Here is a 22,440-nt window from a genome sequence, read left to right as displayed (position 1 = left end):
CGGCTGGTTCACGTGGGCAGCCACGCTCGGAGCTGGATTCCAGCCCCTTCCTCCTCAGCCCTGGGCCACAGCCTGTGCCCACGCCCAGGGGCCGAGGGCCCCCGCGGACAGCGATGCTCACAAGGGATAAATAGAACTTTATTTTAAATAAACATTTGCGCTCTGTACACAGCCCGCGGCGCGGGGCTCAGTCGTCGGCCGCCTTGCGCACGTCGAAGCTGCCGCAGGGCCCCCGCAGCAGCTCCACCAGCAGGGCCAGCAGCTGCCCGTGCTCCTGCTGCACCTCGGGGGGCAGCGCGGCCAGCTCGCTGCGCAGGCTCCGCTCCACCATGCGGCCCAGGGCCCGGCGCAGGTCCCGCAGCAGCCGCACCGTGCGCGAGTCGCCCTCCAGCCTCAGCAGGTCGCTGTCGCTGAGCGAGATGGTGGCCCGGCGCCCATCATCTGGGGAGGAAGGGACCAGGAGCCGCGTGAGGCCGGGCCCAGGGCAGCCCGGCCCGAGGGCGGCGAGAGGGGCCGAGGCCCGCGGGCACCCACCACGGATGTGGACGTCCCCGTCGGTCAGGAGCAGCACAGCGAGGGGGTGCACCTGGGAGGAGTCCCGGACAAAGACGCTGCCGTTGGACTTGACGGCCATGAAGTACGTCAGCCATCGGCTCCGCAGCCGCGTGGCCTCCCTGAGGAGGGAAGGGCTGTGAGTCGCCGCCCCCGGCCCCCGGGCGGCCCCCCAGCCTTCCCTGCCCCGCCCGCCACCTGTTAATGGTCGACTTGTGCAGCAAGATGTTGCCGGATTTGGTCCTGTACGTGACGCTGTTGGGCTTGAACTTGCCCTGCCGGGTCACCTTGCCCTGCCGCACCTGCAGGTGACAGAAAAGGGCGGCTCAGCCAGGAGCGAGGCGGGAAGGAGGCGGGGGCCGGGCCGCCCCTCCCAGGGCAGCACCTGGATGAGGTTGGGGTAGAGGCCCGCCATCAGCACGCCCTTCACCAGCTCCTCCTCCTCGCTGAACTCGTTGCACTGGGCGGAGGCCAGGGTGCAGTCCGAGGGCTTCCCCACCAGGAAAGCCTCGTAAATGTTCTCCGAGAACTGCTTGATGAGTCCTGGGGAGGCAACGTCGGGTGAGGGGGCCCTGAGCCACAGGGGCCGGACAGAAGCCCGGGGTGGGGCGGGCGGGGCGGGGGCGGGGCCGGGGCGGCGCTGACCGTGGATGAAGCGCAGGCTGGGCGCGTAGAGCAGGTTCTCCTCCAGGTAGTTCTCGCGGGAGCCGCGGTCCTGCCAGCGCAGCACCTCCTCCCAGCCCGCCACCGCCCGCACGAAGGCCAGGTGGTCGCTGCCGCTGTCGTGGCTCAGCAGCGCCTTCACCTGGGAGGGCAGGGCACGGGGAGGGGCTGCAGGAGGCCACCCTCGGACAGGGGCAGGGGAGGGCCTCGAGGGAGAGCCGCAGGCCGGGGGAGGGCTGCCTGACCTTGTCCACCTCCGCTCGGTTCTGCAGGCTGCTGCTGAAGGGGTCCCGGGTGAGGCAGGAGACGACCACGAGCAGCGGGTGCAGGCACCGGAAGATGGCGGCCAGCACGATGGCCTTGGCCAGCCGGGGGTCCGTGGAGATGTGGGCCAGGCGCTGCCCCAGAGTGGTCAGGTACTCCCGCTGGTCCAGCACCCCTGCGAGAGCCCCGCGGTCAGGCCCGCCCTCGGCCGCCGCTCCGCAGCCCAGCTGGCCCCGCCCACTCACCGATCTCCTGCAGCAGGATCACCGCCTCGTCCACCGCCTTGATGTTGGGACTGTCCACGGCCTTGGAGAGGAACTCCACCGCCTGTGGCAGGAGCGCGGCAGAGCCGTGAGCCTGCACCAGCCGGCGCCCTGAAGGCCCTCCTGCCCGCCCAGCGCCGGGCCCCGCCCGCCCGCCCGCCCAGCTCACCGTCTTCTCGGGCATGTGGATCTTGGCCTGCAGCACCAGGTTCTCGAGGGGCGTGCGCAGGATCTCCGGCACTTGGAACGGAACCATCTTCTCCAGCCGGCTCCGCGGGAACAGGTGGTAAGCAAAGCCGGACTGGCAGCGGCCGGCCCGGCCCCGGCGCTGGATCACATTGGCGCGTGACACCCACACCGTCTCCAGGCAGGACACCTGGGAGAGGGGGCAGGTGAGCAGCAACGCCGATGCCACAGGCCTGCCTCAGGGTCCCCCGTGCTGGCCGTCACCTCACTAACCCTCAACAGCCCCCCTCCCCCAACAGAACACAGACCCCAGAAGTGTGGCCTCCACACACAGCAGGTCCGAGGTGAGGGGGCAGGACCACCACGGACCCCGGGAGCCCCGGGGCTGGCGGCCGGAGGTGGGCGCACCTTGGTCTTGAGGTCGTAGCGCTCCTCCTTGTGCAGACCGCTGTCCACCACGTGCACGATGTCGTTGATGGTGATGGAGGTCTCGGCGATGTTGGTGGCCAAGACGATCTTGCGCACCCCTGCGGGCGGCTGCTGGAAGATGGCCTTCTGGTCCATCATGGGGATGTTGGAGTGCACTGGGGGGCAGCAAGCACGTGGTTATGGGCACGCTCCGCAGAACCCCTGGTGAGGGCAGGGCAAGGACTTCCACCCGTTTTCCTGACTGTGCTCAGGGAAGGTTGCAAAGCCAGCAGGAGGCAGGCCGGTCAGAAACCCTGGCCCCTCGAGTCCCAATGGGTCAGGCAGTCCCCACGGCTGGGCAAGCGTGGCGCTCACCTGGCAGGATGAGGTACTTGCTCTCGTGCAGGCCCAGGGCCTCCTGCAGGCGCTGCTGCACCCCTTTGATCTCCTGCCAGCCAGGCAGGAAGCAGAGGATCCCACCTGTAAAGGGCCTGCAGGCGTGAGCCACTGCTCCGTGCACACGGGGCACAGGGCCGAGGGGGCGCAGGGCCGAGGGGGGGCGCAGGGCCGAGGGGGGGCACAGGGCCGAGGGGGGGCACAGGGCCGAGGGGGGGCACAGGGCCGAGGGGGGGCACAGGGCCGAGGGGGCACAGGGCCGAGGGGGCACAGGGCCGAGGGGGGAGCACCCACCTGGCTCCCCTCGGGCATCGATGTGCAGAACCAGATCGGTCACGAGGTCCAGATCGAGTGCACACTCATCCTCAGACTGAGGGGAGGAGAGGCCGCCGTCAGCCCGGGGCCAGGGGTCAGTGGGGTGAGGCAGCTGACACTGCACCTGCCCCCTCCCCGCCCCCCCAGAGGAGACCAGGCCCGGGAAGCCCGCGCCCCAGGAGGAGCGGCGCCCTCACCTCGTGGTGCCGCCGGTGCGGGTGCGGGTGCTTGCCCAGCCTTGCCAGGATGTCCTCCAGGTAGTGCTCCTTGACGGGGTACATGAAGCCGGGCACCTTGATGACAGGGCAGCCCCCGAAGTAGCGGGAGAAGCGCTCGTTGTCGCCAGTGGCGCTCATGAGCACCAGCCGCAGGCCCGGGTTCAGGCGCTGCAGGCCCTTGAGCAGGATCAGCAGGAAGTCCGTGTTCACGTCCCGCTCGTGCACCTCGTCCACGATGACGTGGCTCACGCCCTCCAGGCTGGGGTTGCTCTGCAGCTTCCGCAGCAGGATGCCCACGGTGCAGAAGAGCAGGGCGCCGCCCCGCGCCGGCGGCTTGCTCTCCAGCCGCACCTGGAAGCCCACGTTGCGGCGCAGGGAAGGGCCCAGTTCGTGGCTGACGCGCTGCGCCACCGACACGGCCGAGATGCGGCGCGGCTGGGTGATGATCACGTTGCAGCGGGCGCCGCGCCCCTCCGTCACGTAGCGCTCCAGCAGCAGCTGGGGGATGCGCGTGGTCTTCCCGCAGCCCGTGTCCCCCGAGATGACCACCACCGGGTGCTGCTCGATGGCGCCGAGGATGGTGTCCCGATGCGGGTCCACGGGCAGCTGCGGGGCCTCCTGCCAGACGGGCCCTCGCCGCCGCCACAGCTCCAGCAGGCTCTGGCTCAGCCGCACCTCCTCTGCTTCGGACAGGGGCAGGTAGGGCTTGCCGGTGATGGGGTCACTCAGGGGCCCCGCGTCCTTGCCCAAGGGCAGGATGTCATCGCTCTGCGGCCGGAGCTCCGGGGAGACCCACGCGTTGTCCACAGGGCACTGGGGACGGGAGGCGGGCAAAAGGGTGAGACGCCTTCCTCCTCGCCCGCACCCAGCCCTCCACCTGCCCCTCGGCCACCTGCTCAGGCCCAGCCCCTAGGACCCTCGTGGCCAGGCTGAGCTCTCGGGGCACAGTGCCCGGGCCCCGCCCCGTGGGAGACGGGTGCGAGGACTCACCTGGTTCAGAAAGGCCTCGATCTTGCGGAGAATGGGCTCCGGCACCTGGATGGCGCACGGCCGGCGCTGGGTCTCGCCCAGCTCGCGCAGGGAGGCCAGGTTGTACATGGCGTGGGTGAGGGGCTCGTTGTTCCGGTCCACCAGGCCCAGGCTCTGCAGAGGGGACACGTACACCTCGTCCAGGCCCCACCCGCCTGGAGCTGGCCCCGGCGGGCTCAGGAGCTCCGGAGAGCTGTGCCGAGCAACCCCTTTCCTGAGAGAGCTGGGTTTGCGGCTGACGTGAACCAGGGAAAGTAAATTACCCCAAAATAGTTAAGACTCTGAGAACCCCGAGCAGCTGGAGCCCAGTCTCCCCTCCACGAATACCCAACTTCGACCCAGAACACAGATGCACCGGCCCCTACCCACCCCAACTCCCCGCCCAGCCTCCCTCCGCCTCTGCGGCCTCACCAGAGCCCACCCACCTCGTGCCTGCACGGCAGTTCCACGGGGATTTCTATTTATGCAGCTTGACAAACGCAGCCACTGCAGGGAAACACCGGGTCCTCCCTACACGCCGCCCGCCAGCTGACCAGACAGATACAACCCGGCACCCCACTCCCTGGGCAAGTCGTGTTCCCGCCTCCTGAGACGTCTAGACTGCGCTCCCTCCAAAGCCCAGGCCACAGTCCCTCCAGGCTCATCCCTCGGGGCCAACCCCTCTGGCTCCTGGCAGGCCTCACGGGCAGCCATCTGGTCCCTGGACCACGGGAGGTGCCCCCACAGAGTCTCGGGAAGAGGCTCCACCCTCTCGGGGCTGCACCTCATGCCCAGCCCCTGCCCAGGGCCAGCCCTCAGCTCCAGACACAGTGGCCCCTGGAGCGGCTCTTCTCGAGACAGGACGCCACCAGCCGAGGCCTCTGGTCACCAGGGGTGCCCATCGAGCCCGAGCTCAGACTTCCGGCACGTTCCCTCTGAGCCCGTCCATCGCCTCGTGTTCCCCGTACCACCCTGTGCCCTTCCCACCTCCACGCTCCGTCCCGTCGGCCGTCCCGGATGCAGTTCCGAGGGTGGCAGACCCTCGAGTGAAGCCGGGCCGCCTCCTGTCTTGCTCTGCACACTGACCCTGGGCTCAGAGCACTAACTCCCCAGGCAGCCACGGCCTAACCCCCTGCCGGACCTGCCGACCCAGCCTGGTCAGGAACTGCCCGCCGGGGGCCACGCCGCCGCGCCCTGCGCTCGTCCTCACCCCAGATAAACGTCTTATCACCCTGTGGCCTCGAGCCCAGGTTCCGAGATCTCTCTCGACACCACGTCTGCCAAGCAACAGGCACCTTTTCTCGTTTCGTGCTCTTCAGAACGAGGGGCTGTCGCCGGCCGGCGTCCCCAGCCTCTGGCCCCAGTGCAGGAGCCTGAGCCTGACAAGCAGGGCTGGGCCGGAGGCTGCTGGGCCGGACTCACTTCCTGGAAAGGGGGACCGTCCGCCCAGGCCCCGGCTCACCTTCAGCTTCCTGCAGGCCAAGGCCGCCGCCTTGTTCTCAGCCTCCGCTTTGCGCCGCCCTTTGGCCACGAAGGTCATGGGGCAGGGCCAGAGCAGGGTGAGGGTGGCCAGCTTGGTCTTGGTGCCCACGGTGTGGAACTGCATGAGGTTCTGGGGAAGGAGACAGCGATGACAGGCAGCGTGAGCGCGTCCGCGTCTCAGAGACCCGGACGTGGAGGTGGCCCCCGCTCAGCAGGCCAAGTCCCGGACGCGCCAAGTGCCACTGCAGACCGACCACCGCTGCCCTCCGGCTGGGCGCTCGCAGCGGAGGACGGTGTCCGGGCAAGGCCGTAGCTGCCCCCAGCCCGCTCAGCACCTTCCAGGCAACAGCGTGCCGGCGCCGTGGGCTGAAGCTGTCGGCTAAACCAGGCGCATCCCGGGAGCAAGAAGGCCCTGGCCCTGGAGCAGCTCTGCTTAACCAGAGCCTCGGCCGCAGCAGATTCCCACCTGGGCACGTCAGCCGCCCGCCCCGCCCCCCGCCCCCATCGCCCCGCCCTTCCCCCGCTCTAGCAGATATGGGTCTCCCACTCCCAGTCCCCAGCCCACTCCAAGCCCGACTCCCACTCCGCACCTGCTGCTCCCCCTCCCACATCTCCCCTCGGCCCTCCTAGGAGACCCAGCTCACCTTAGCCGTGGAGGACGAGGTCGCTATCTGGATCACCTTGGCCAGAAGGTTCTTGGGAAGCGGAAACTGGGTCAGAGCCCTAATCGCACTGTCATCGTCTGTCATTTCAAGGGAACCCCCCCTGAGAGGACCAGAAGTTTAGGCGAATAAGCTCTCTCTTCCCAGGGCCGGTCCCCCCGCCTCCCGCCCCACGGCTCGGCGTGGCTGATGCTCCCTCAGTCCCCCGACGTCAGAGGGCAGGGGGCAGGCAGGGTGGCTGCTGGGCCTCAGGGACGGGCCGTGCTGCCGGGCGCCAAAGCCCAGCACAAGCACAAGCCCCAGTGGCCCCAAGACCGGGCAGGCCTACCAGTGAGTGCCGGCCAGGCGAGGCGTGGGGCTGCCTTCTCACAAAGGCTCCCGGGAGCCTCCCCATCCCCACGCCAAGGTCCCAGCCTCCCCTGCACCCCACCTCCAGCTGCACCTGAGTGGGGTGTCCTGCTGGGTCAGGGACAGAAAGTCAGTGACATCGATGGTCCCCTCTTCAAGTTCCTCCTCCTCCTCCTCCTCTTCCTCTCGGCCCAAGGAGCGGGACAGGCCCCCAGGTCCCCCTGGCCGGATGCTCTCGGGATTCAGCTGCCGCCAGGAAGTGGGTGGCATGGCGGGCTCCGGGCGCCACCAGCTATCCGCTGGAGAGCCAAAGCGGTCGGCGAGCACACGGTACTTGGCTGCATCAAACAGCTCATTCCGGGGGCCCAGCAGGCCCCAGCCCTGGGGGGAGAGGGGCATCGTGAGGGTCCATGGCACCTGCACTGCTCGGCCCGCCTGGAACCTGCCCAGTCACACCACGTCCCCGTGGGGGAGCCGCGCCTTTCCACGTGCCCGCCTCAGGTCCGAGGCACGGAGCCGCGGAAACGTCTGGCTCCGACAGATGGCATGACCAGGGATTCCCGCGCCGGTGGACAAAGACAAAAACAGACCCACAGGGAACAGACACGTTCACTCGTGATCTGAGGAGCCTCGGGGGGCATGGCAACTAGGACTCTGGGAGCCCCCCCCCACCCCCCCGTCACACGCCTTGCGACAAGGAGCCCGAGTCCCGAAAGCGCAGAGGCCCCGGAAGAACGGACAGAGGGGCCGGCGTCACTGACAGGTCGACACGGCTTCCGGGCCTCGGGAAGGCAGACGGGCCTTGTGCTGGGCGCGCACTCCAAAGGCACTGACTCCAAATGCATCTGCAAACGCATTCGCGTCGCTGCCTTCTCGAGAAAACACCACACAGCACCTGCCGAGCCTCTCACACGACACAGCCTGCTGCCGGCCGGGCATCGGCAGGAGGGAGCCCTGGTCTCTGCCCAAGAAGCTCAGCATCCAAGAGCGAGAACCGAAACGCAGGCGACCAGGTGTAAGGAACGACGTGTAAGCGAGAAGCCAGGACAGGAGCAGGCGTGACTAAAGCTGACAGGGGAAATCAGGTCGGGAGCGGTCAAGGTACCAGCAGCTCTGCTGCCAGGGCCTGGCGGCCACAGGGAGACCCAGCGCCACGGGCTCAGGACAAGCGGAGGGACCACAACCCACCAAAGGGGAACTCGGAAAGGTACAGGATCCTTTAAGCACAAGACTTGGCAAATGGACCTAGATGCAGGGAGACCGTGTTCCCGGATGGTCCGCTCTTACATACAAGAACACGAAAACCTAAACCCATGGAAGTAATTCCGATCAGAGTCCGGTAGCTTCTGGGCTTGACGAATCGTTTCTAAAGTTCGCCGACAAACGGATGCCAACAGCAGGGCCCCAGGGCACCCACAGGCGTCCAGGGAGCGTGGGGTTCCGCAGAAAGCAAAAACAGCCCCCTCCTGAGGGCAACGCTTACACATCTGCTTGTGGGTGAGTGTGGGTGGGAGGGACCTGAGGAACTGGGGTACAGATGTTAGGGAATAAAAGGGCCACGAAGTCCAGAATATATAAGGAACTCCTACAACAACAGCAGAAAACTCCAAACAGCCCAAGTAAACAATGGGCAAAAGACCAGACATTTCTCCAAAGAAGATAACAAAAGGCCACGAAGCTCAGGATCATTGCTCGTAAGGGAAATGCAAATCAGAGCCACAGCGAGACACACCGCACCCCCAGGATCCGTGAACACTGCTGGTGAGCAGGGAGAAGGGCGCAGCCACTGTGGACACACCACGGTGGTTTCTCAAAAAATGAAGAGCAGAATCGCCACACGATCCAGATCCCCTTCTGGGAATGGAAGCCAAGTCTCCGAGAGACACGTGTACACGCGTTCAAGCAGAACCCGAAAGGCAGAAGCACCCTACGGCCGCTGACGGGGCTGGTAAGCAGATGTGGCCGAACCACACGACGGCACGAGGAAGGCACCGATGAACCTCGAGGACGTCACGTCAGGGAGAGGCCAGTCACAGAAAGATAAACACTGGACGATTCCACTCGTGTGTTACGCAGTGGAATTCCCCACAGAAAGCAGAGTGGTGGCCCCCGAGGCCGGGTGCGGGGACCGGGGGACGGGCTGCTGTTCGCAGGGGGTGCAGAGATGAAGCCCTGGAGGTGGGTAAAACACGGTGGCTGTGCTTCGTATTACCAACCTGTACACTTAAAAACGGTTCCGAGGGCACATTTTAAATGTGCCTTTTACCAGAATTAAACACACAAACCAAAAAGAGGCTGAGAGCACAGGTAGGGAACAGAATGCTGGCAGGAGTGTGAGCGTGACTGGCAGGGCACAGGTGGGGTTCGAAGTGCCTTCCAACTCCCAGAAGCAAGAATCACGTCCTCAGCTCAGCCCCACGCAGGGCCAGGAGCAGCCCCGGCGCGAGAAGCGGCCACGCCTCCCTGAGGAGGAGGGCCCTCTGGCGACAGGGAGCCAGTGGAATCGTGGGAAGAACGGCAGAACCGGGGACGCCGTCCCGGTGCTGCCCGCGGGCTCCTCTCTGTGGTCTGAGCCCCGGAGTCGGTCATCAGCGGGAAATCCATTCCCCACGGGGCTAGAGCGCCAGGGGGGAGCCAGGCGGCGGGAAGGGCGCAGGACAGGGGGGCGGGGGGCACCGTCCGCCTCTCCCTGAAAGGCCATCAGAGCGGGCGAGGCGCTCTCCAGGGAGGTCACCTTGAACAGCTGGCAGGCGGCGGCGGCGGCCTGCCGCTCGGCGTCGATCTTCTTGCTGCCATAGCCTTCCACCTCCACGCTCTTGGGCCACTTGATGTGGAGGGTGACTTTCTGGGGAGAGAAGAGAGGGTCAGGGCCCGTGCCTCTCGGGCGGCAAGTCCCGGGGGGATCACGAGCCCAGCATGGGCCTCCGGTGCTTTGTTTCTTCAAAGGGCCGTGTTCTCGGCAGAGGGCAAGGTGGGACCATCTCATCGTTAAGACCTTCAGCAGGGTCTGCCTGCCCGCTCCGGGGCCCAGGGCCTGCAGGACGCTAGGAGCAGGAATTCACACCAACAGTCCAGTTAGCTGATGGGGGACCAGAGCCCGGCTCGGGGCAGGGCTGTGTCACCCGAGATGAGCCTCCCCGCTCACCTGCCCTGCTCCTAACCGGGCCCCTCCTCAGACCTCCTCTGCTCAGAGACCGTTTTCAATTCAGAAACGGCCTCCTTGACCAAGAAGTCGGAGGGAGGACAGGGCACCACGTCCGTCCTGAGGCACGCGAGTTACCTTTTTCTTCGGTCCATTCGTGTGCACGTAGACGAGTTTGTCTTTTGCGTGTGAGATGCCAAGGGCTCTTCCAATCACGCTGTTGAGGAGGTTTTTGGGCTGTGGGAACTCTTTTAATAGGTCCCTGGAAGCTGAGGGAACAAGGACAGAGCATTACAGCTGTTCTCGTTCTTTGGAAGACGCCATGGGGTGTGGCTGAGGGCGACCCTGGGCTGGATGCTGAGGAGGAGGGCTCAGGACCCCAAAGACCCAGGAGCTCCTCAGGAAGGAGGGGGTGGCTGGGGGCTTACAAGGGCAGGTGGGGCGAGACCACGTGCAGGGCCCTGTCCTGAAGGAGAAGGGCCAGTGACTGACACCCGAGGGGAGCCAGCCGGCATCCCCTTCCCTCCCGTGTTCCTGACCTGATAGGTCAGCCTCAGAGCCCTCCTCTGAGGCCTGGAAGGAGGCACCAAACAAAACCCACCACACACACTGGAGATCGGGGATGCCAGGCCCCCGAAATCCAAGGGGTCGGCCCCAGGGGCTGAATACCAGGCCCCAGCTCGCCACTGGGCTCCCGAGTCAGGTTATGTGGGGACCCTGACCAGAGACACAGGCGTGAGCGAGTCCCGTGCCCCCCCCTTCCCTGGAGGCAGCGATGGCCCAGGATCAGAAACCTCCCTTTCTCACTGGGTCCCGAGGGCAGAGGTGAAAGAGCGGAAACAGGCGGCGGGGCCCAGAGCCCCTGGTCCCGGGAGAGGGAAGCCTTGCAGCCCAGTGCGGCCTTGCATGGACTCGAACCAGCCCCGAAGGGAACTGCCCGGTCCGGCCCGAGGAGGGAGGCACGCTGGGGCCGGAGGGAACCGCGGCCCGGCTCCTCCAGGCCAGGGCGCCCGGACGCTCCTGTCACCGAGGGCCTCACTCATCGCAACCACGACCCGCTCTGCTCCAAGCGCGGGGCCCGCAGCGCCGGACCCACGGCGTCCAGGGCGGCCCCGCGGTAAACACGGGCGGGGGCGGGGGCAGCCCCGCTCTCCGTCCGTCCGTCCGTCCGTCCGTCCCGAAGGCAGGGCGCGCTCCCCCTCCCTCCCCGCCCCCCAGGCCGCAGGCTGGGCCCACGGGGCGATCGGTCTCCGGGGGAGACCCCGGGTCCCGCGTGGGTTTGGGGCTCTTCCCCGCGCGCTCGGCCCTGGCCTCGCCGGCAGGACCGGGCGTTTCCCGGTCTGTGCCCCGCGGGCCGCCCTCCCGCCCGCCCTCCGCGCTGGGCCCGGGCCGGGCCGGTTGGAGCCGCGGCCGCCCCCGCCCCCGCCCCGCGTCAAGGGCGCCGCGCCCGCCGCCTCACCGTTCACCATGCTGCCCTCGCCGGGCCCGCCGGGCGCCGCCCCCGCCTCGGCCTCGGCCGCCTCCTGCGTGGGGTCGGGGCGGGCGGAGCCCGACGAGAAGCCGCGCGAGCGTGTCTGTCGCCCGGCGGCTCGGGGACCTGCCGGCCGCAGGCGCGGAGAGACGCGGGCGGCCAGGGCCATGAGCCTCCCGGCGGCCGCCATCGCGCTCCCGCCGGCCCCCGCGCCCGCGCCGAGCGGGGCCGGGAGGCCCAGAGCAGCGGCGGCGCCCCCTGCCGGCCGGGCGGACCCCGAGGCGGAGCGGACGGCGCCCCCTGCCGGGCGGGCGGACCGGGCGGGCCGAGACCCCCCAGCGAGCTCCCGCCCGAGGGCGCCCGGGGAGGGCCCGCCCGGGTCCGAGGCGGAGGGAGGAGGCTCTGGGAAGCCCTGCTCCCCCGCGGCTCTCGGGCCGGGCAGCGAGCCCGGGAACTCGGCGCCGGAACCGGGCGAGTCAGCGCAGCGAGTGGCCCCCTCCGGGCGGGAAGCGGGGCGCTGGGTCCGAGAGGGGCCGGGGCTGGGGCCGGCGGGCGGGGCCCCGAGGGCGGGGGGGGGCGTTGTCTCCTGTTCAGGCCCAGACGCCGGTGGCCCAGAGGCGGCGGGAGCAGCGGTGGAGCCCGTCTCACCCGTGGGGTCTGGAGCGGCCGGGACCTGCCTCTGCACAAACCCGACCGCAGGGCAGGGCACTGCCCAGGGAAACCGGGATGTCGGGGCGCTGAGCCCCTCCCCCAGGGCCTCCCGGGTCCGGGCAAAAGGACAGGCGGCCTTCAGCACCGACCTGGCTCCGAGGGGCCACCACCATCTGCACCCCAAGGCCTCCCGGTTGGGGGGCTAGGCCCTTGGGGCACAGATTCGCCGCCGGCTTTGCGTTCGGCCAGTGGCACTCGCTTTGCCCCGAGCGGAGGCTGTGAGCCTCCCAGACCCGCGTGGGCAGGGGCTGAGGCCACGTTTTGAAAACCGTGGCGTCTGAAAGCTGAAGGAGACACGGCCGGGACGAAGCCGCGTCTGGAGCACAGGCCGGCCTGGCAGCCCCGCTCGCGGACAGCTATGCCCCGGTGTCCTGACACCGGCTCCTCTATTGGGGTCCGGACACCGGCTCCTCTATTGGGGTCCGGACACCGGCTCCTCTATTGGGGTCCGGACACCGGCTCCTCTATTTCAGACCCCGTGTCCAGGCAGATGTGTGAAACCTCAGCCCAAAAGAAGACGCACCCGGCGCCAGCACACGGCTGGTCTGGGAGCTGCCTGCCCCTCCTCTCCCGTCACCGCACGGCACCCGGCAAACGCCTCCCCTGCAAACCCTGCCTCCGGTGCAGGAGGGCAGCCCCCGGCCTGTGCCCTGCCTGGGCCTGGAGCAGGGCTAAGGGCGCCTGCAGGCCCACCCCCCACCGCCTGCTGCCAGGCAAGCTTCACCGGGCACCGCCCGCTCTTTCTTTACGTGTGTCTACGGCGCTCTCAAGCTGTAAAGGCAGTGAAGTAGCTGCGGAGAAACCAGGCGGCCACAAGGCCCGGCACGTGGACTCTGACCTCACAGGAATGTGGCCGCTCCTCTCTGGGGCCATAAAGAAAGAGGCTGTAGCAGGCCCCGTCCCTCAGCAGCATCACCCTTCCCCACGCTCCACTCTGGGGAGAGAGTGTGGACCCCTCTGCCCGTGAAAGAGAAGGGGGTCCTGAGGGAAGAAACCCCCGCTGCGCGGATCTCAGCCGAAGGCCGAGACGCGGGCCCTCCGCTCGCTCTGGATCAGGCCCACGGCCTGGGACGGACTGAGCCGCAGCGGAACCCGGGAGAAGGGTCTGCTGAGCGCACAGGAGGGTTCTTGGGGCCCTGCACGCCGGAGGCCCAGCGGGAAGCTCAGGACAGTCCAGACCCAGGGCTTCCGGAGGGAAGTGAGAGGCCAACACCTGAGGACACGGCCTCGGCCACCGTCTACGCCGACTCCACCAGAGCTCATCCTTATGCTCAAGTGGTTGGCAACAAGAAAGGTGAGGGGACCTGCAGGGCGGGGCGGCCACCTGACACCCACCCGTCCTCATGGCTTTCCCACTCACAGGTGTCAGGCACACGGCGAGAGGACGCGTCTGAGACGGCGGGAGACCAGTCCTGTGGCCCAGGCCCCTGCCAGGACCAGCCCACGCCGCCTTCTAGGCCTGCGTCTGGGACGAGTGGGGGGAGGTGGCAGGGGAGGCTCAAGGTGAGTGTATTTATCCCCCTTTAATTGGACGCGGCCACCGGGACCTATCAGAGGCGGGCTGGGGAGAAGGTGATAGTTTTCAATTCCAAACCTGACTCGACGGGCATGGGACCTATCCAGTGGCCACGACTCTGGAGCGCGGCTCTGCTGTCTGAGCAGAGGCCGCTCCTGCCCCCCCTTCCTTCTAGGGCGAGGCCCCGACGCCTCTAGGGAGCAGGGCAGAAAGCCTCGGCCCAGGGGGACCAAGAAGTCATTCTTCGGTGATGAAAGAACGGAGACAAGAGCCCTTCCCGGCTGGGGGGCGGGGGTGGGAGAGGGGAGAGACACACACACCCATGGGCGCCGTCTGGAGGCGCGCTGTGAGGAGGCCGTCGGGCTGGGGTCTGTGCTCCCCGGGGCAGAGAGTGGGCCTGCTGGCCCCCAGGCAGCGGCCTTGGCCTCTGGGTGGGCTCACGGAGGCACGGCCTGCCACCGGCCTGCTCAGCCCCAGCACGTCTGACGCTCAGAGCCACTCACCTGCCATGTTGGAAATGTTAACGTTCAGCCTTTTCGAGTTACAGGGCATTTTAAAAAAGAAAAAAAAAAGGGCGATCAACTCTTGCTTTGGCAACGGTAGGGGTGGCATTTCTTTAAACCCAAGTCAAACGGTCAGAGGGGCCGGAAGTGCTTATCTAGACGGCTGTCCGCAGGCCCGGGCAGGGGCAGTGTGTGCGCCGCTGGACACGGGTGCCTGCCGGTGCCCCCTGCACTCCTGACCTTCAAAGCACTTTACGGGCAGAGCCTGAGGGGACGCGCGGCGCCCGGGAGGCAGACCCAGGACTGAGTGGTTCTCCCGAGGCCCCTGGGAGGGCTGGCAGGCAGCCAAGGGCAGGAAAGGGCAGCGCCAGGCCCGGAGCAGCCAGCAGGCGCCCCGAGGCTCCGGGCAGAGGTGCCGGGGGCCCCACCACGAGGCCGGCCACGGGGCCTGAGGGGAGCTGTCACCTGTCTGGGCTCTGACACTCTCCGCCACCAAAAGGGACTGAGAGGCAGGTGTTAACACCAGGAAAGTGCTTTGAGGGGCCGGGACCAGTGTGCCAGGACCCCACGCCTCGAGGGAGGGCACTGGCCAGTCAGGTGCTCTGCTCCGGCCCCGCCCGGGGCGCCCGCACTGTGGGGCCGCCTGAGCCCGGGCGGCCAGGAGAGGCGGCCCCGGCTTCTCCACGCTGCTGCCCAGCGCCTGGCCTGGCCTGGGCTTCGCTCCGGCTCACGCAGTGGCCAAGGGTCATGACACCCCCAAACCTTCCCGTGACCTCACCGCAGCTCCGACTGCTCTGCCAACCCCGCTCTCCTCACTCGCTTCCCGGAGGCCCCGGCCCCGGCCCCCGGCCCCCCCCCCCCCCCAGGCCCCGACGGGCTGGTGCCGGAGCAAGGCTCCTCCCTTACCTCGACAGATGGTCCCTCCGGGGGCAGGGTTGACACACATGGGTGGGAGGCGGGGCGGGGGGAGTTTGCACTGACGTTGCCTGTGCTGGGCCCGATCTGGGGGGAGAGAGAGGGCATCAGGGTGGCACGGGCCCTGAGCTGACTCGCCCAGAGCGTCCGTGAGGGGCTCCGGGCAGCAGGGCTGCTGGGTGGTCTCGGGAGCCGGTCACGGTTCTGAGAAAGTGTCCCCAGCGCTGCCCAGAGAAGGGCCATCGCCTCCTAGGGACCCCTCCCCTCTTCCGGCGCCTCAGCCGCCGTGGACGGCTCCCTGGTGCTGAGCTGTGAGGACGAGACGGGACAACAGCTGAAAACCAAAACGCCACGTCCACCCTCTGGGTCCCCCCGCTGCCCCCCCGGACGGCACTGCAGCCACCAGATCTCTGCTCTTTCCCTGGCAACCGGCAGCGGGGCCCACGGACTGCTGGGCGCCCCGTCGAGCCCAGACCAGGGCACCCTTGGCAGCCCGCCCGCCCTCCCTCTGAAGCCAGCGGGCTGCATCCCGAACGGCTCCACTTGGAGCTCAACACCTCTCCAGCGGCCTCCGGAACATTCCGAGAAGTCCCAAAGGGTGACGCGATGAACGACAGCCAGCACCCGCCTTCGTGGCGAGAAGGGTTGGGGTCTTTAAGACCCGCTAGGTGGGGACCAGGGCGGAGGAGGAGCCTCGGGCCCTCTGGGCGCCAGTGCTGTGGTGAACACAGGCAGGGGGGGAGCAGGGACACCCCGTCCGCCAGAACAGCCTGCTCTGCGCAGCGATGCCGTTTCTTCTTCTTTTTTAAACATATTTATTTTTATTGATGTCAGAGAGGCAGGAGAGGGAGAGGGAGAGAAACATCGACGATGAGAGTCATTGATCAGCTGCCTCCTGCACACCCCCCACTGGGGATCGAGCCCACGACCTGGGCCTGTGCCCTGACCGAGATCGAACCGTGACCTCCTGGTTCACAGGCTGACGCTCAGCCCGAGCCGCGTGGCCGGGCCGTGATGCCCACGTCTATGACGGGAAGTAGCTTCTCGACAGATGGTACAAAGGGGCTGAAACAGCGACACCAAGAGCCTTGCTCCCAGTGCAGTTTCTGAGGCAGAGACCTGGGCAAGCAGTGAATTATAATTTTCAGCCACATTTTTCCAGAATTAAAAGGGAGTTTCTCTAGAGAGTCGAGGTGGTAGGTGCCGTGTTTTTGAAGATTTTCATAACAACGTGCTGGGGGCAAAGGGCACGTATCTGCACTCAGGGGCCCCCACTCCGCCCCCCGTGCAGCCTCGGCCCCTGGCAGCGCTGTTGTCATGACAACGCTCGTCCACGGGCTGCCTGCCTCGGGTCCAGGCACAATGACCATGTCTGCCCTACTCTGGCCGGAACGCTGTGGCTGTCCTGCCTCGATGCCGTTGTCCCACAGGCCCTCTTACATCCCAGGCGTGTGCTGGGCAGAAACCGTGAGCGGCACGGTGGACACGCCTGCAGGGCGCCAGGACCAAGGTGCGTCTCAGCGATTCCAGCTCAGTGACCAGCTCGCCCTCCATTTCTGCCCACAGGTCCTTAGTCACGTCCAGGGACGCCAGGGTTACAAAAGATGAAATGACTCGAGGATCACTGATGATCTCATGAAGAAGCAGTTTCAGAATTGGGGCAAAGCTGTGATCATCCCAGACCACCTCACCACGCCCTCCTGCCCACGGGGAGCAGTGTTTCAGCTCTGTGCTGCCTGCAGAGGTCAGCGCGCTCTCTGTGGTCTGATTCTGACGGCACCTCGGCCGAGAGAAGAAACCTGTGTACGAGGCCACTTCCCGGCACGTAAGCTCCAGCCGGGAGGGACCCAGCGCGGCGGGATCACATCCCAGAACAGCTGCCACAGGGAACTGCTATGGCTGTCACCATCAGTCCAGTCACGGGGCCCTCCCCCTAGGCTAAGTCCCCAAGGCCCAGGAAGTGCCTCCACCCCAGGTCCCACTGCAGCAGGTGCTCACCCTGCAGCACACAGCGCGAGGCCTGCTGAGGCCACAGCTGCACCCCAAACAAATCAAACCTCCTCATTTATCGGGGACCTGCCAACCAGGACTAGGGGCTGGGACGGACCACCAGCCAGTCTGCCTCAGGAGCCCCAAGGCTCACGTGACTCTTCCTCTCAAGGTTCAGGACACCCTGGGAGCTCGTAATCTCATCGAGAGAAACAGCGGGGTGGCTCGGGGGCTGAGCGCCACCCTGTGCGGGAAGGTTGCGGTTAACTCCCGGTCAGGGCACATGACCCGGTTGCAGGTTCCACCTGTACAGAAGGCAGCTGGTCGATGTTTCTCTCCCTCTCTAAGCATGTCCTCGGGTGAGGATTAAATAAATAAACAAATAAACACACAAAACTCCATAGGAGATAAAGAACAGCCCACGTAACAATGAAAGTATCACAGGCCACACAACCTAATTCGCACGGCCCTGGTGCAGACCACAGCGACCCCAGCGTCCAGGAGGCAGGAGAGGGCGTCAGCCTCATGGTCAGTCTCCGGGAGAAGACGGGTTTGCCTGGAGCCAGGTTAATGGTTTCCCGAGACCCCCACGCGTCACGTGGTTGTTGGTCAGAACCCAACACGTCCCTGTGCGGAGAGCAAGGCCCCGAGCAAGACTGGACTAAGCCCCGAAGCTCCTCAATGACTAACACGGATCCCGAGCTCACCAGGTGTCAGCCCGCTCTCAGCTCTCCACAGGGTCTAAGCTCATCGGGTCCTGGAGCCACCCGATGGCGTGGGAATGGAGGTGGCGAGGGCAGAGCCGCCGCGCGAACAGGTACCCGGGTCTGGAGCTTCTGCTGGGCGAGGTCGCCCTGGCTCCCACTGAGCCGGGTGCTGAATGTCACCCTGATGGGAAGCTCCCAAGCAAGGCGGTCCCGGCCTGGAAAGTCACATCACAGAAACTGCAAGGCATTTCCGGGGCCGGGGCCGGGGCGGCGGCGTGGGCTCCAGGCCGGAGGAAGGATCCTGGAAAGTCACTCTCAGAGGCGACCCGGGGACTCCGCTGGGAGGCTCCCAGCCTCCGCCCGGCCCAGGGAGGACGCACGGGCACGGACGGGCCTCTTACCTTTTCTGAATGAGTCCAGGCTGAACATCTCTGGCCAGGAGGGAACGCTGCAACCCTAGAAAGAAGCGCGGCCAGAGGCGGAGGTTAGTGCTCCCGGGCCAGGGCCCTCGGGGAGACCTCAGCGGCAGAGGATCGGGGACTTAAAAAGCTGCCAGTCGCCGAGGGAGTGAAGCTCTGCACGGAGGAGCCGCGGCTGCCCGTCTGAGGAGGCAGGGCCAGCTCCGCTCTAGGGCATCGGGCTTTGCTCCTTCCTCCTCGAGAGCTCTCTCCTCTGTCCTAACGTCCGAAACCCTGCACGGAGGCGAGGCGCTTCATCGCGGGACCCCGAATCCCCGCTCCAGGAGACCGGCCTTCCCGGGACTTCCAGGAGGAGCTTCTACAGGGACCCCTTCTCCTGTGGCACCGGGAGATGGGCTGATGCCTGCCCTCCGGACAGACGGTTTACGGGACTGAGCAAAGACGAGCGGTCAGGGCGCAAAATGCAAAGCCGTTCACGGAGGAGCCGCGGTGAGATAATCGGTAAGTTCAAAGTTCAATTGTTGGCAAAAAATTTAGTCGCATTTTGCTCGTTAGTACAATTAACTGAGGAATCTACCTCGTGACTTAAAGTAACATCTCTGGTTTAACAACTTCGTTTTAAAAAGCAGTTAAACTCAGAACGATCCGTGTGTTTAATGCAGTTTTCTGGGTTGTGCTGTAGCGTTATGTGGCCTTAGTTAAAAACATCACACGATGCCTCAGCAAAGCAGAATAATGCCCACATTCCCAGGCGTCTTCGGGCCTGGGTGCCTGCTCCTGACCACTGTTCCCTCTCACGGGCAGTCATGGGCGGCGGGGGTGCAGGGCCGACCGGCCGAGTCTCTCCCGTCCACAGCAGGTCTGCCCTGGTGCCTTCCTTCCCCAGAGATGCCAGGAACTTCAGCCGCTAGGATACGGCAGCTCAGAGAGAACACTTCAATACAGTATCCACAAGGATTCAATTTACTTTAAGAAACTACATTCCATAGACTCCTTCTGTCCAAAATGAAAGAAAAAAGGTGTAATTTGAGATTCTAATTTTAAAGAAAACCTGAATATTATAAAATCTAAAATATCTAAGTGATTATTTAAGAAGCAATACTTTCTTGCCAAAAAATTATAAGTTAATTTGCTTGTAAATAGACATCTGGTTTTGCTTTTTAAAAATCCCCAATCCTCTTCATGCCAATATTAACTCATATAACATATCATATAACACTATCTTTTCCTGTATCAGTCTAAAAATACAGTATGATATTCGAGATAAGATCTTTTTTAAATATTGATTTTAGAGAGAGATGGAAAAGGAGAGAGGAGGGAGAGAGAAATATCCATTTGTTGTTCCACTTATTTATGCATTCACTGGTTGATGCTTGTATGCGCGCTGACCAGGGATGGAACCTGCAACCTTGGCGTGTTGGGATGGCACTCGAACCAACTGCCAGGACCCAAGATAGGATCTTAAAAAAAAAAAAGATCTTTTATTGGTGATATTTTACAGAGCTCTAGAACATGTCACAGAGGTCAAAAAGAAAACCACCTTCCTTGTTGGAAACCTTTAAGGTTCAGAGTCTCTCTTAAGTAGTTTAGAGACAAGTAAAATAATCGTATATCTGGTTTTCTGCCCAATGAAACACCACTTAACTCCAGGCAGAGAGCTTCCATAATGACTAATTAAAAACGATACCCCGGCCCTAGCCGGTGTGGCTCAATGGATAGAGCATCGACCTCCAGATTGAAGGGTCCCAGGTTCGATTCCTGGTCAGGGCACATTCCAGGGTTGCAGGCTGGATCCCCAGTGGGGGGCGTGCAGGAAGCAGCCGATCAGTGATTCTCTCTCATCATTGATGTTTCTGTCTCTCTCTCTCCCTCTCCCTTCCTCTCTGAAATCAAGAAAAAAAAATGTTTTTAAACGATACCCTTCTCCAAAAGTCACAAATGAATGTGATCCACAAATGAATGGCTTTACCGTGCCCGTGGCTAACTCACCTTACAAGAGCAGTGAAAACCTGAGCTTCTGCCGGCGTGTGAACTGGAGCTGAATTCTCTCCTTGCTATTCCTCATCCCGAGGCTGGGCCTCCTCCTGGGAAGTACAAGGCTGGGTCACAGAGACGCGCCCCTCCCTCCGGGAAGGAGAGTCGCTCGGCCATGGAAACCCACTCACTACCTCAACAAGGACAAGTTCTGTTAGTGGCGTGAAGCACACACGGAGACGCTGGCCTTGCTTCAGGACCTGCCATGACCCACTCTACACTCACCAAATCGTGAGCTGCCCTAAGCCATCACCTCTGAGATGCCAAGGAAGAGACCTCCCGGCAGAGGAGCCGGCGTTGGTTCCGCCAGCGTTTTCGCCGGACCCAGAGCGCAGCTGCGGCAGCTTTGAGTCCTGCTCCCGCCGTGACCAAGGCTCACCGGAGGCAGGTAAAGCAGCGCTTGGAGTTTGGGAGAATCACAACGAGACCTCGAACACCGTGTTCATCGCTTACCGAGGCCTTCCACAGACGTCACCTCGTCTCCGCAGCCACCCCGTGAGGCAGGAGCGCCTTCCCGGAGGTTACACACCTGGCCCAGGATCCCGCCGCGCCTCCGGGCACAATGTACACGTGAGGTTAGGACTGAGCGCCAACGCGCCTGGCTTACACTACACTAACGCCCCTGCGTGCTTGGCCCAGATGGCCCAAGGGGTGTTTGAAATAACTCTTGATGATAGCATCTTCCAAAGCTGAAAGAGGCAAGAAGTGTCCAACGGATAAATGGACTTGGAACCACAGCTACGTAAGCTGAAACACATGGAGAGTAAATGCCTTTTGGAGGTACAGGCATACCCCACACAGGTTGGAAAAAAAATGCAGCGAAGAATGCATTTGCTGCACCTTAAACAGCGACACAAATAGAGGGCACCATCCTAAATCCTAAGAGATAGGGGGGGTGGGGAGGGGGGCCGCCTCCTGGAAACTCCAAACCTCCAAGAGGTAAGTGTAAATTATACGATGTGGTCAACACCCACAATGATAGTGGGTTACTTCTTTCAAAGAAACTGCGAAAGGAAACCATCAGACAATGTCTCATTTTCTCTGCCCAGGAAGTTGCAACCAAAAACGGGTTGAGAGTCTGCAAGTGGCCCTCTGTGGTCCACCTGCTACCGTGTATGGCAAACCCCGTGGGCTGGGGGTGCAAAGTGGGACAACCCCTGCCTTGCAAAGTCACGATTAAGGTGACGGATGCTGCGACCAGAAGGCGAGCTAGGCAGCGTGCTAGCGCCATACTCCTGGCTTGGGGGGTTCTGAGGACCCCTGGGACTCCAGTGCACTGCAAACAAAGAACCCAACATGCATGAGGTCTTCCCGTGCGAAATGGGACCAGGCACCACCAGCAAACAAAGAACACCTCACCCCTTGGCCTCCCCCAGTGACAAGGTGGGTGCAAAAGGGGGCAAACCAGGGGGGCCAGATTGCACCAGGCCTCCCTGTGGGCGATCGGCCCAGGCCGCACGGGGGGCAAACAAAGGTCCCAGGGCACTCCAGGGGCTTCCTCCAGGCCCTGCCTCGGGAAACGGAGCATCCCCGGAGGCAGAGGCGTCGATGCGCCAATGAAGCGGCCTCTCCCGCGGCCTCAGCAGAGCCCCTGGCTACCAAGCCCGCCCCAGCGGACCTGCCTGGCCCCCGCCCCCGCCCCGGCTCCATGGCAACGGCAGGCCGAGGCCTGGCTGCCCACGGCTCGGCCCAGCCGGCTTCCCGGGCAGGCCTAGGATGCCCGGCCTGCTCCCCGGGCCCGCCCGCCTCTCCGCCCCACTCTCCGCCGAGCCGACGGTCGGACTCGGACCCCGCCTCGCGCCGATCATCCCCGGCCGCGGTAAGCTCCTCCAGGGGGCACCGAAGGGGAGAATAAAAAGCCCAATTCACCTGTTGTTACAGATGTGAAACAAGCCTCGATGCACCGCGCATGAGCCGCGGGCCCCCCCTAACCACGGCCGGACTACAACTCCCACCAGCGGCAGCGCGGAAACTTCCGGGTCCCGAGGCGGAAGTCCCGCCTGCCGCCCCGGCGCGCCCCGCCCCTCACTCCGGCCCCACCTCCCGAGTCAGCCCGTAGGTCTCGGCGGCTCTCGAGCGGGTCCCCTTCCTGGGGTCCGCGGGGGTCGCCTGAGGCTGACGCCGGAGGGCGGCCTCCCCGCGGCCAGACCCTGGCGCCGGGCCCAATAGGGGGCGGCGGGCGGCCGGGGCCGGGACTTCCGGCCGAGCGGCGTCGGGGGCGCAGGGGAAGCCGTGGGTCGCCTGGGGCTGCACGTAGCCGCGCCTGTC

General features: G+C 64.8%; 1 protein-coding gene across 3 annotated transcripts; it reads right to left on the bottom strand.

Moving 5' to 3' along the window:
• Positions 1-117: 117 nt before the first annotated feature.
• Positions 118-22,118, bottom strand: DHX30 (DExH-box helicase 30). 3 transcript variants are annotated; one of them, XM_028133780.2, is made up of 22 exons: positions 22,042-22,118; positions 20,128-20,222; positions 18,121-18,175; positions 15,015-15,110; positions 10,046-10,176; positions 9,500-9,610; positions 6,860-7,146; positions 6,400-6,520; positions 5,736-5,885; positions 4,256-4,408; positions 3,245-4,078; positions 3,027-3,102; positions 2,712-2,816; positions 2,337-2,512; positions 1,912-2,118; positions 1,725-1,806; positions 1,461-1,654; positions 1,198-1,357; positions 938-1,095; positions 751-854; positions 535-674; positions 118-441 (listed from the first exon to the last, which is right to left on the bottom strand). In XM_028133780.2, exons 3-22 carry the CDS (start codon positions 18,146-18,148, stop codon positions 188-190), a joined length of 3,567 nt encoding a protein of 1,188 aa, XP_027989581.2. In that variant the 5' UTR covers positions 18,149-18,175; positions 20,128-20,222; positions 22,042-22,118; the 3' UTR covers positions 118-187. The 3 variants fall into 3 exon arrangements, with proteins under 3 accessions (XP_027989581.2, XP_027989593.2, XP_054585565.1); XM_028133792.2 differs by lacking the exons at positions 18,121-18,175; positions 20,128-20,222; positions 22,042-22,118 and adding an exon at positions 14,109-14,137 and having other exon boundaries at positions 15,015-15,087; XM_054729590.1 differs by lacking the exons at positions 15,015-15,110; positions 18,121-18,175; positions 20,128-20,222; positions 22,042-22,118 and adding an exon at positions 11,367-11,575.
• Between the last annotated feature and the right edge of the window lie 322 nt (positions 22,119-22,440).

This window comes from Eptesicus fuscus, chromosome 18 (assembly GCF_027574615.1).
Source record: "Eptesicus fuscus isolate TK198812 chromosome 18, DD_ASM_mEF_20220401, whole genome shotgun sequence".
In the NCBI taxonomy this organism is placed as follows: domain Eukaryota; kingdom Metazoa; phylum Chordata; class Mammalia; order Chiroptera; family Vespertilionidae; genus Eptesicus; species Eptesicus fuscus.
Note: the sequence above shows the minus strand (reverse complement) of the source record. Positions and strands in the feature narration are given on the sequence as shown.

What these genes read in the sequence shown, in the direction of transcription:
- DHX30 (XM_054729590.1), bottom strand. Translation starts at nt 11,568, where the DNA reads ATGGCGGCCGCCGGGAGGCTCATGGCCCTGGCCGCCCGCGTCTCTCCG. An exon ending in GCTACGACCTCAAGACCAAG is followed by an intron (nt 2,119 to 2,336) that starts GTGCGCCCACCT and finishes CCCCTCTCCCAG; the next exon opens with GTGTCCTGCCTGGAGACGGT. An exon ending in ACCGAGCGGAGGTGGACAAG is followed by an intron (nt 1,358 to 1,460) that starts GTCAGGCAGCCC and finishes CTGCCCTCCCAG; the next exon opens with GTGAAGGCGCTGCTGAGCCA.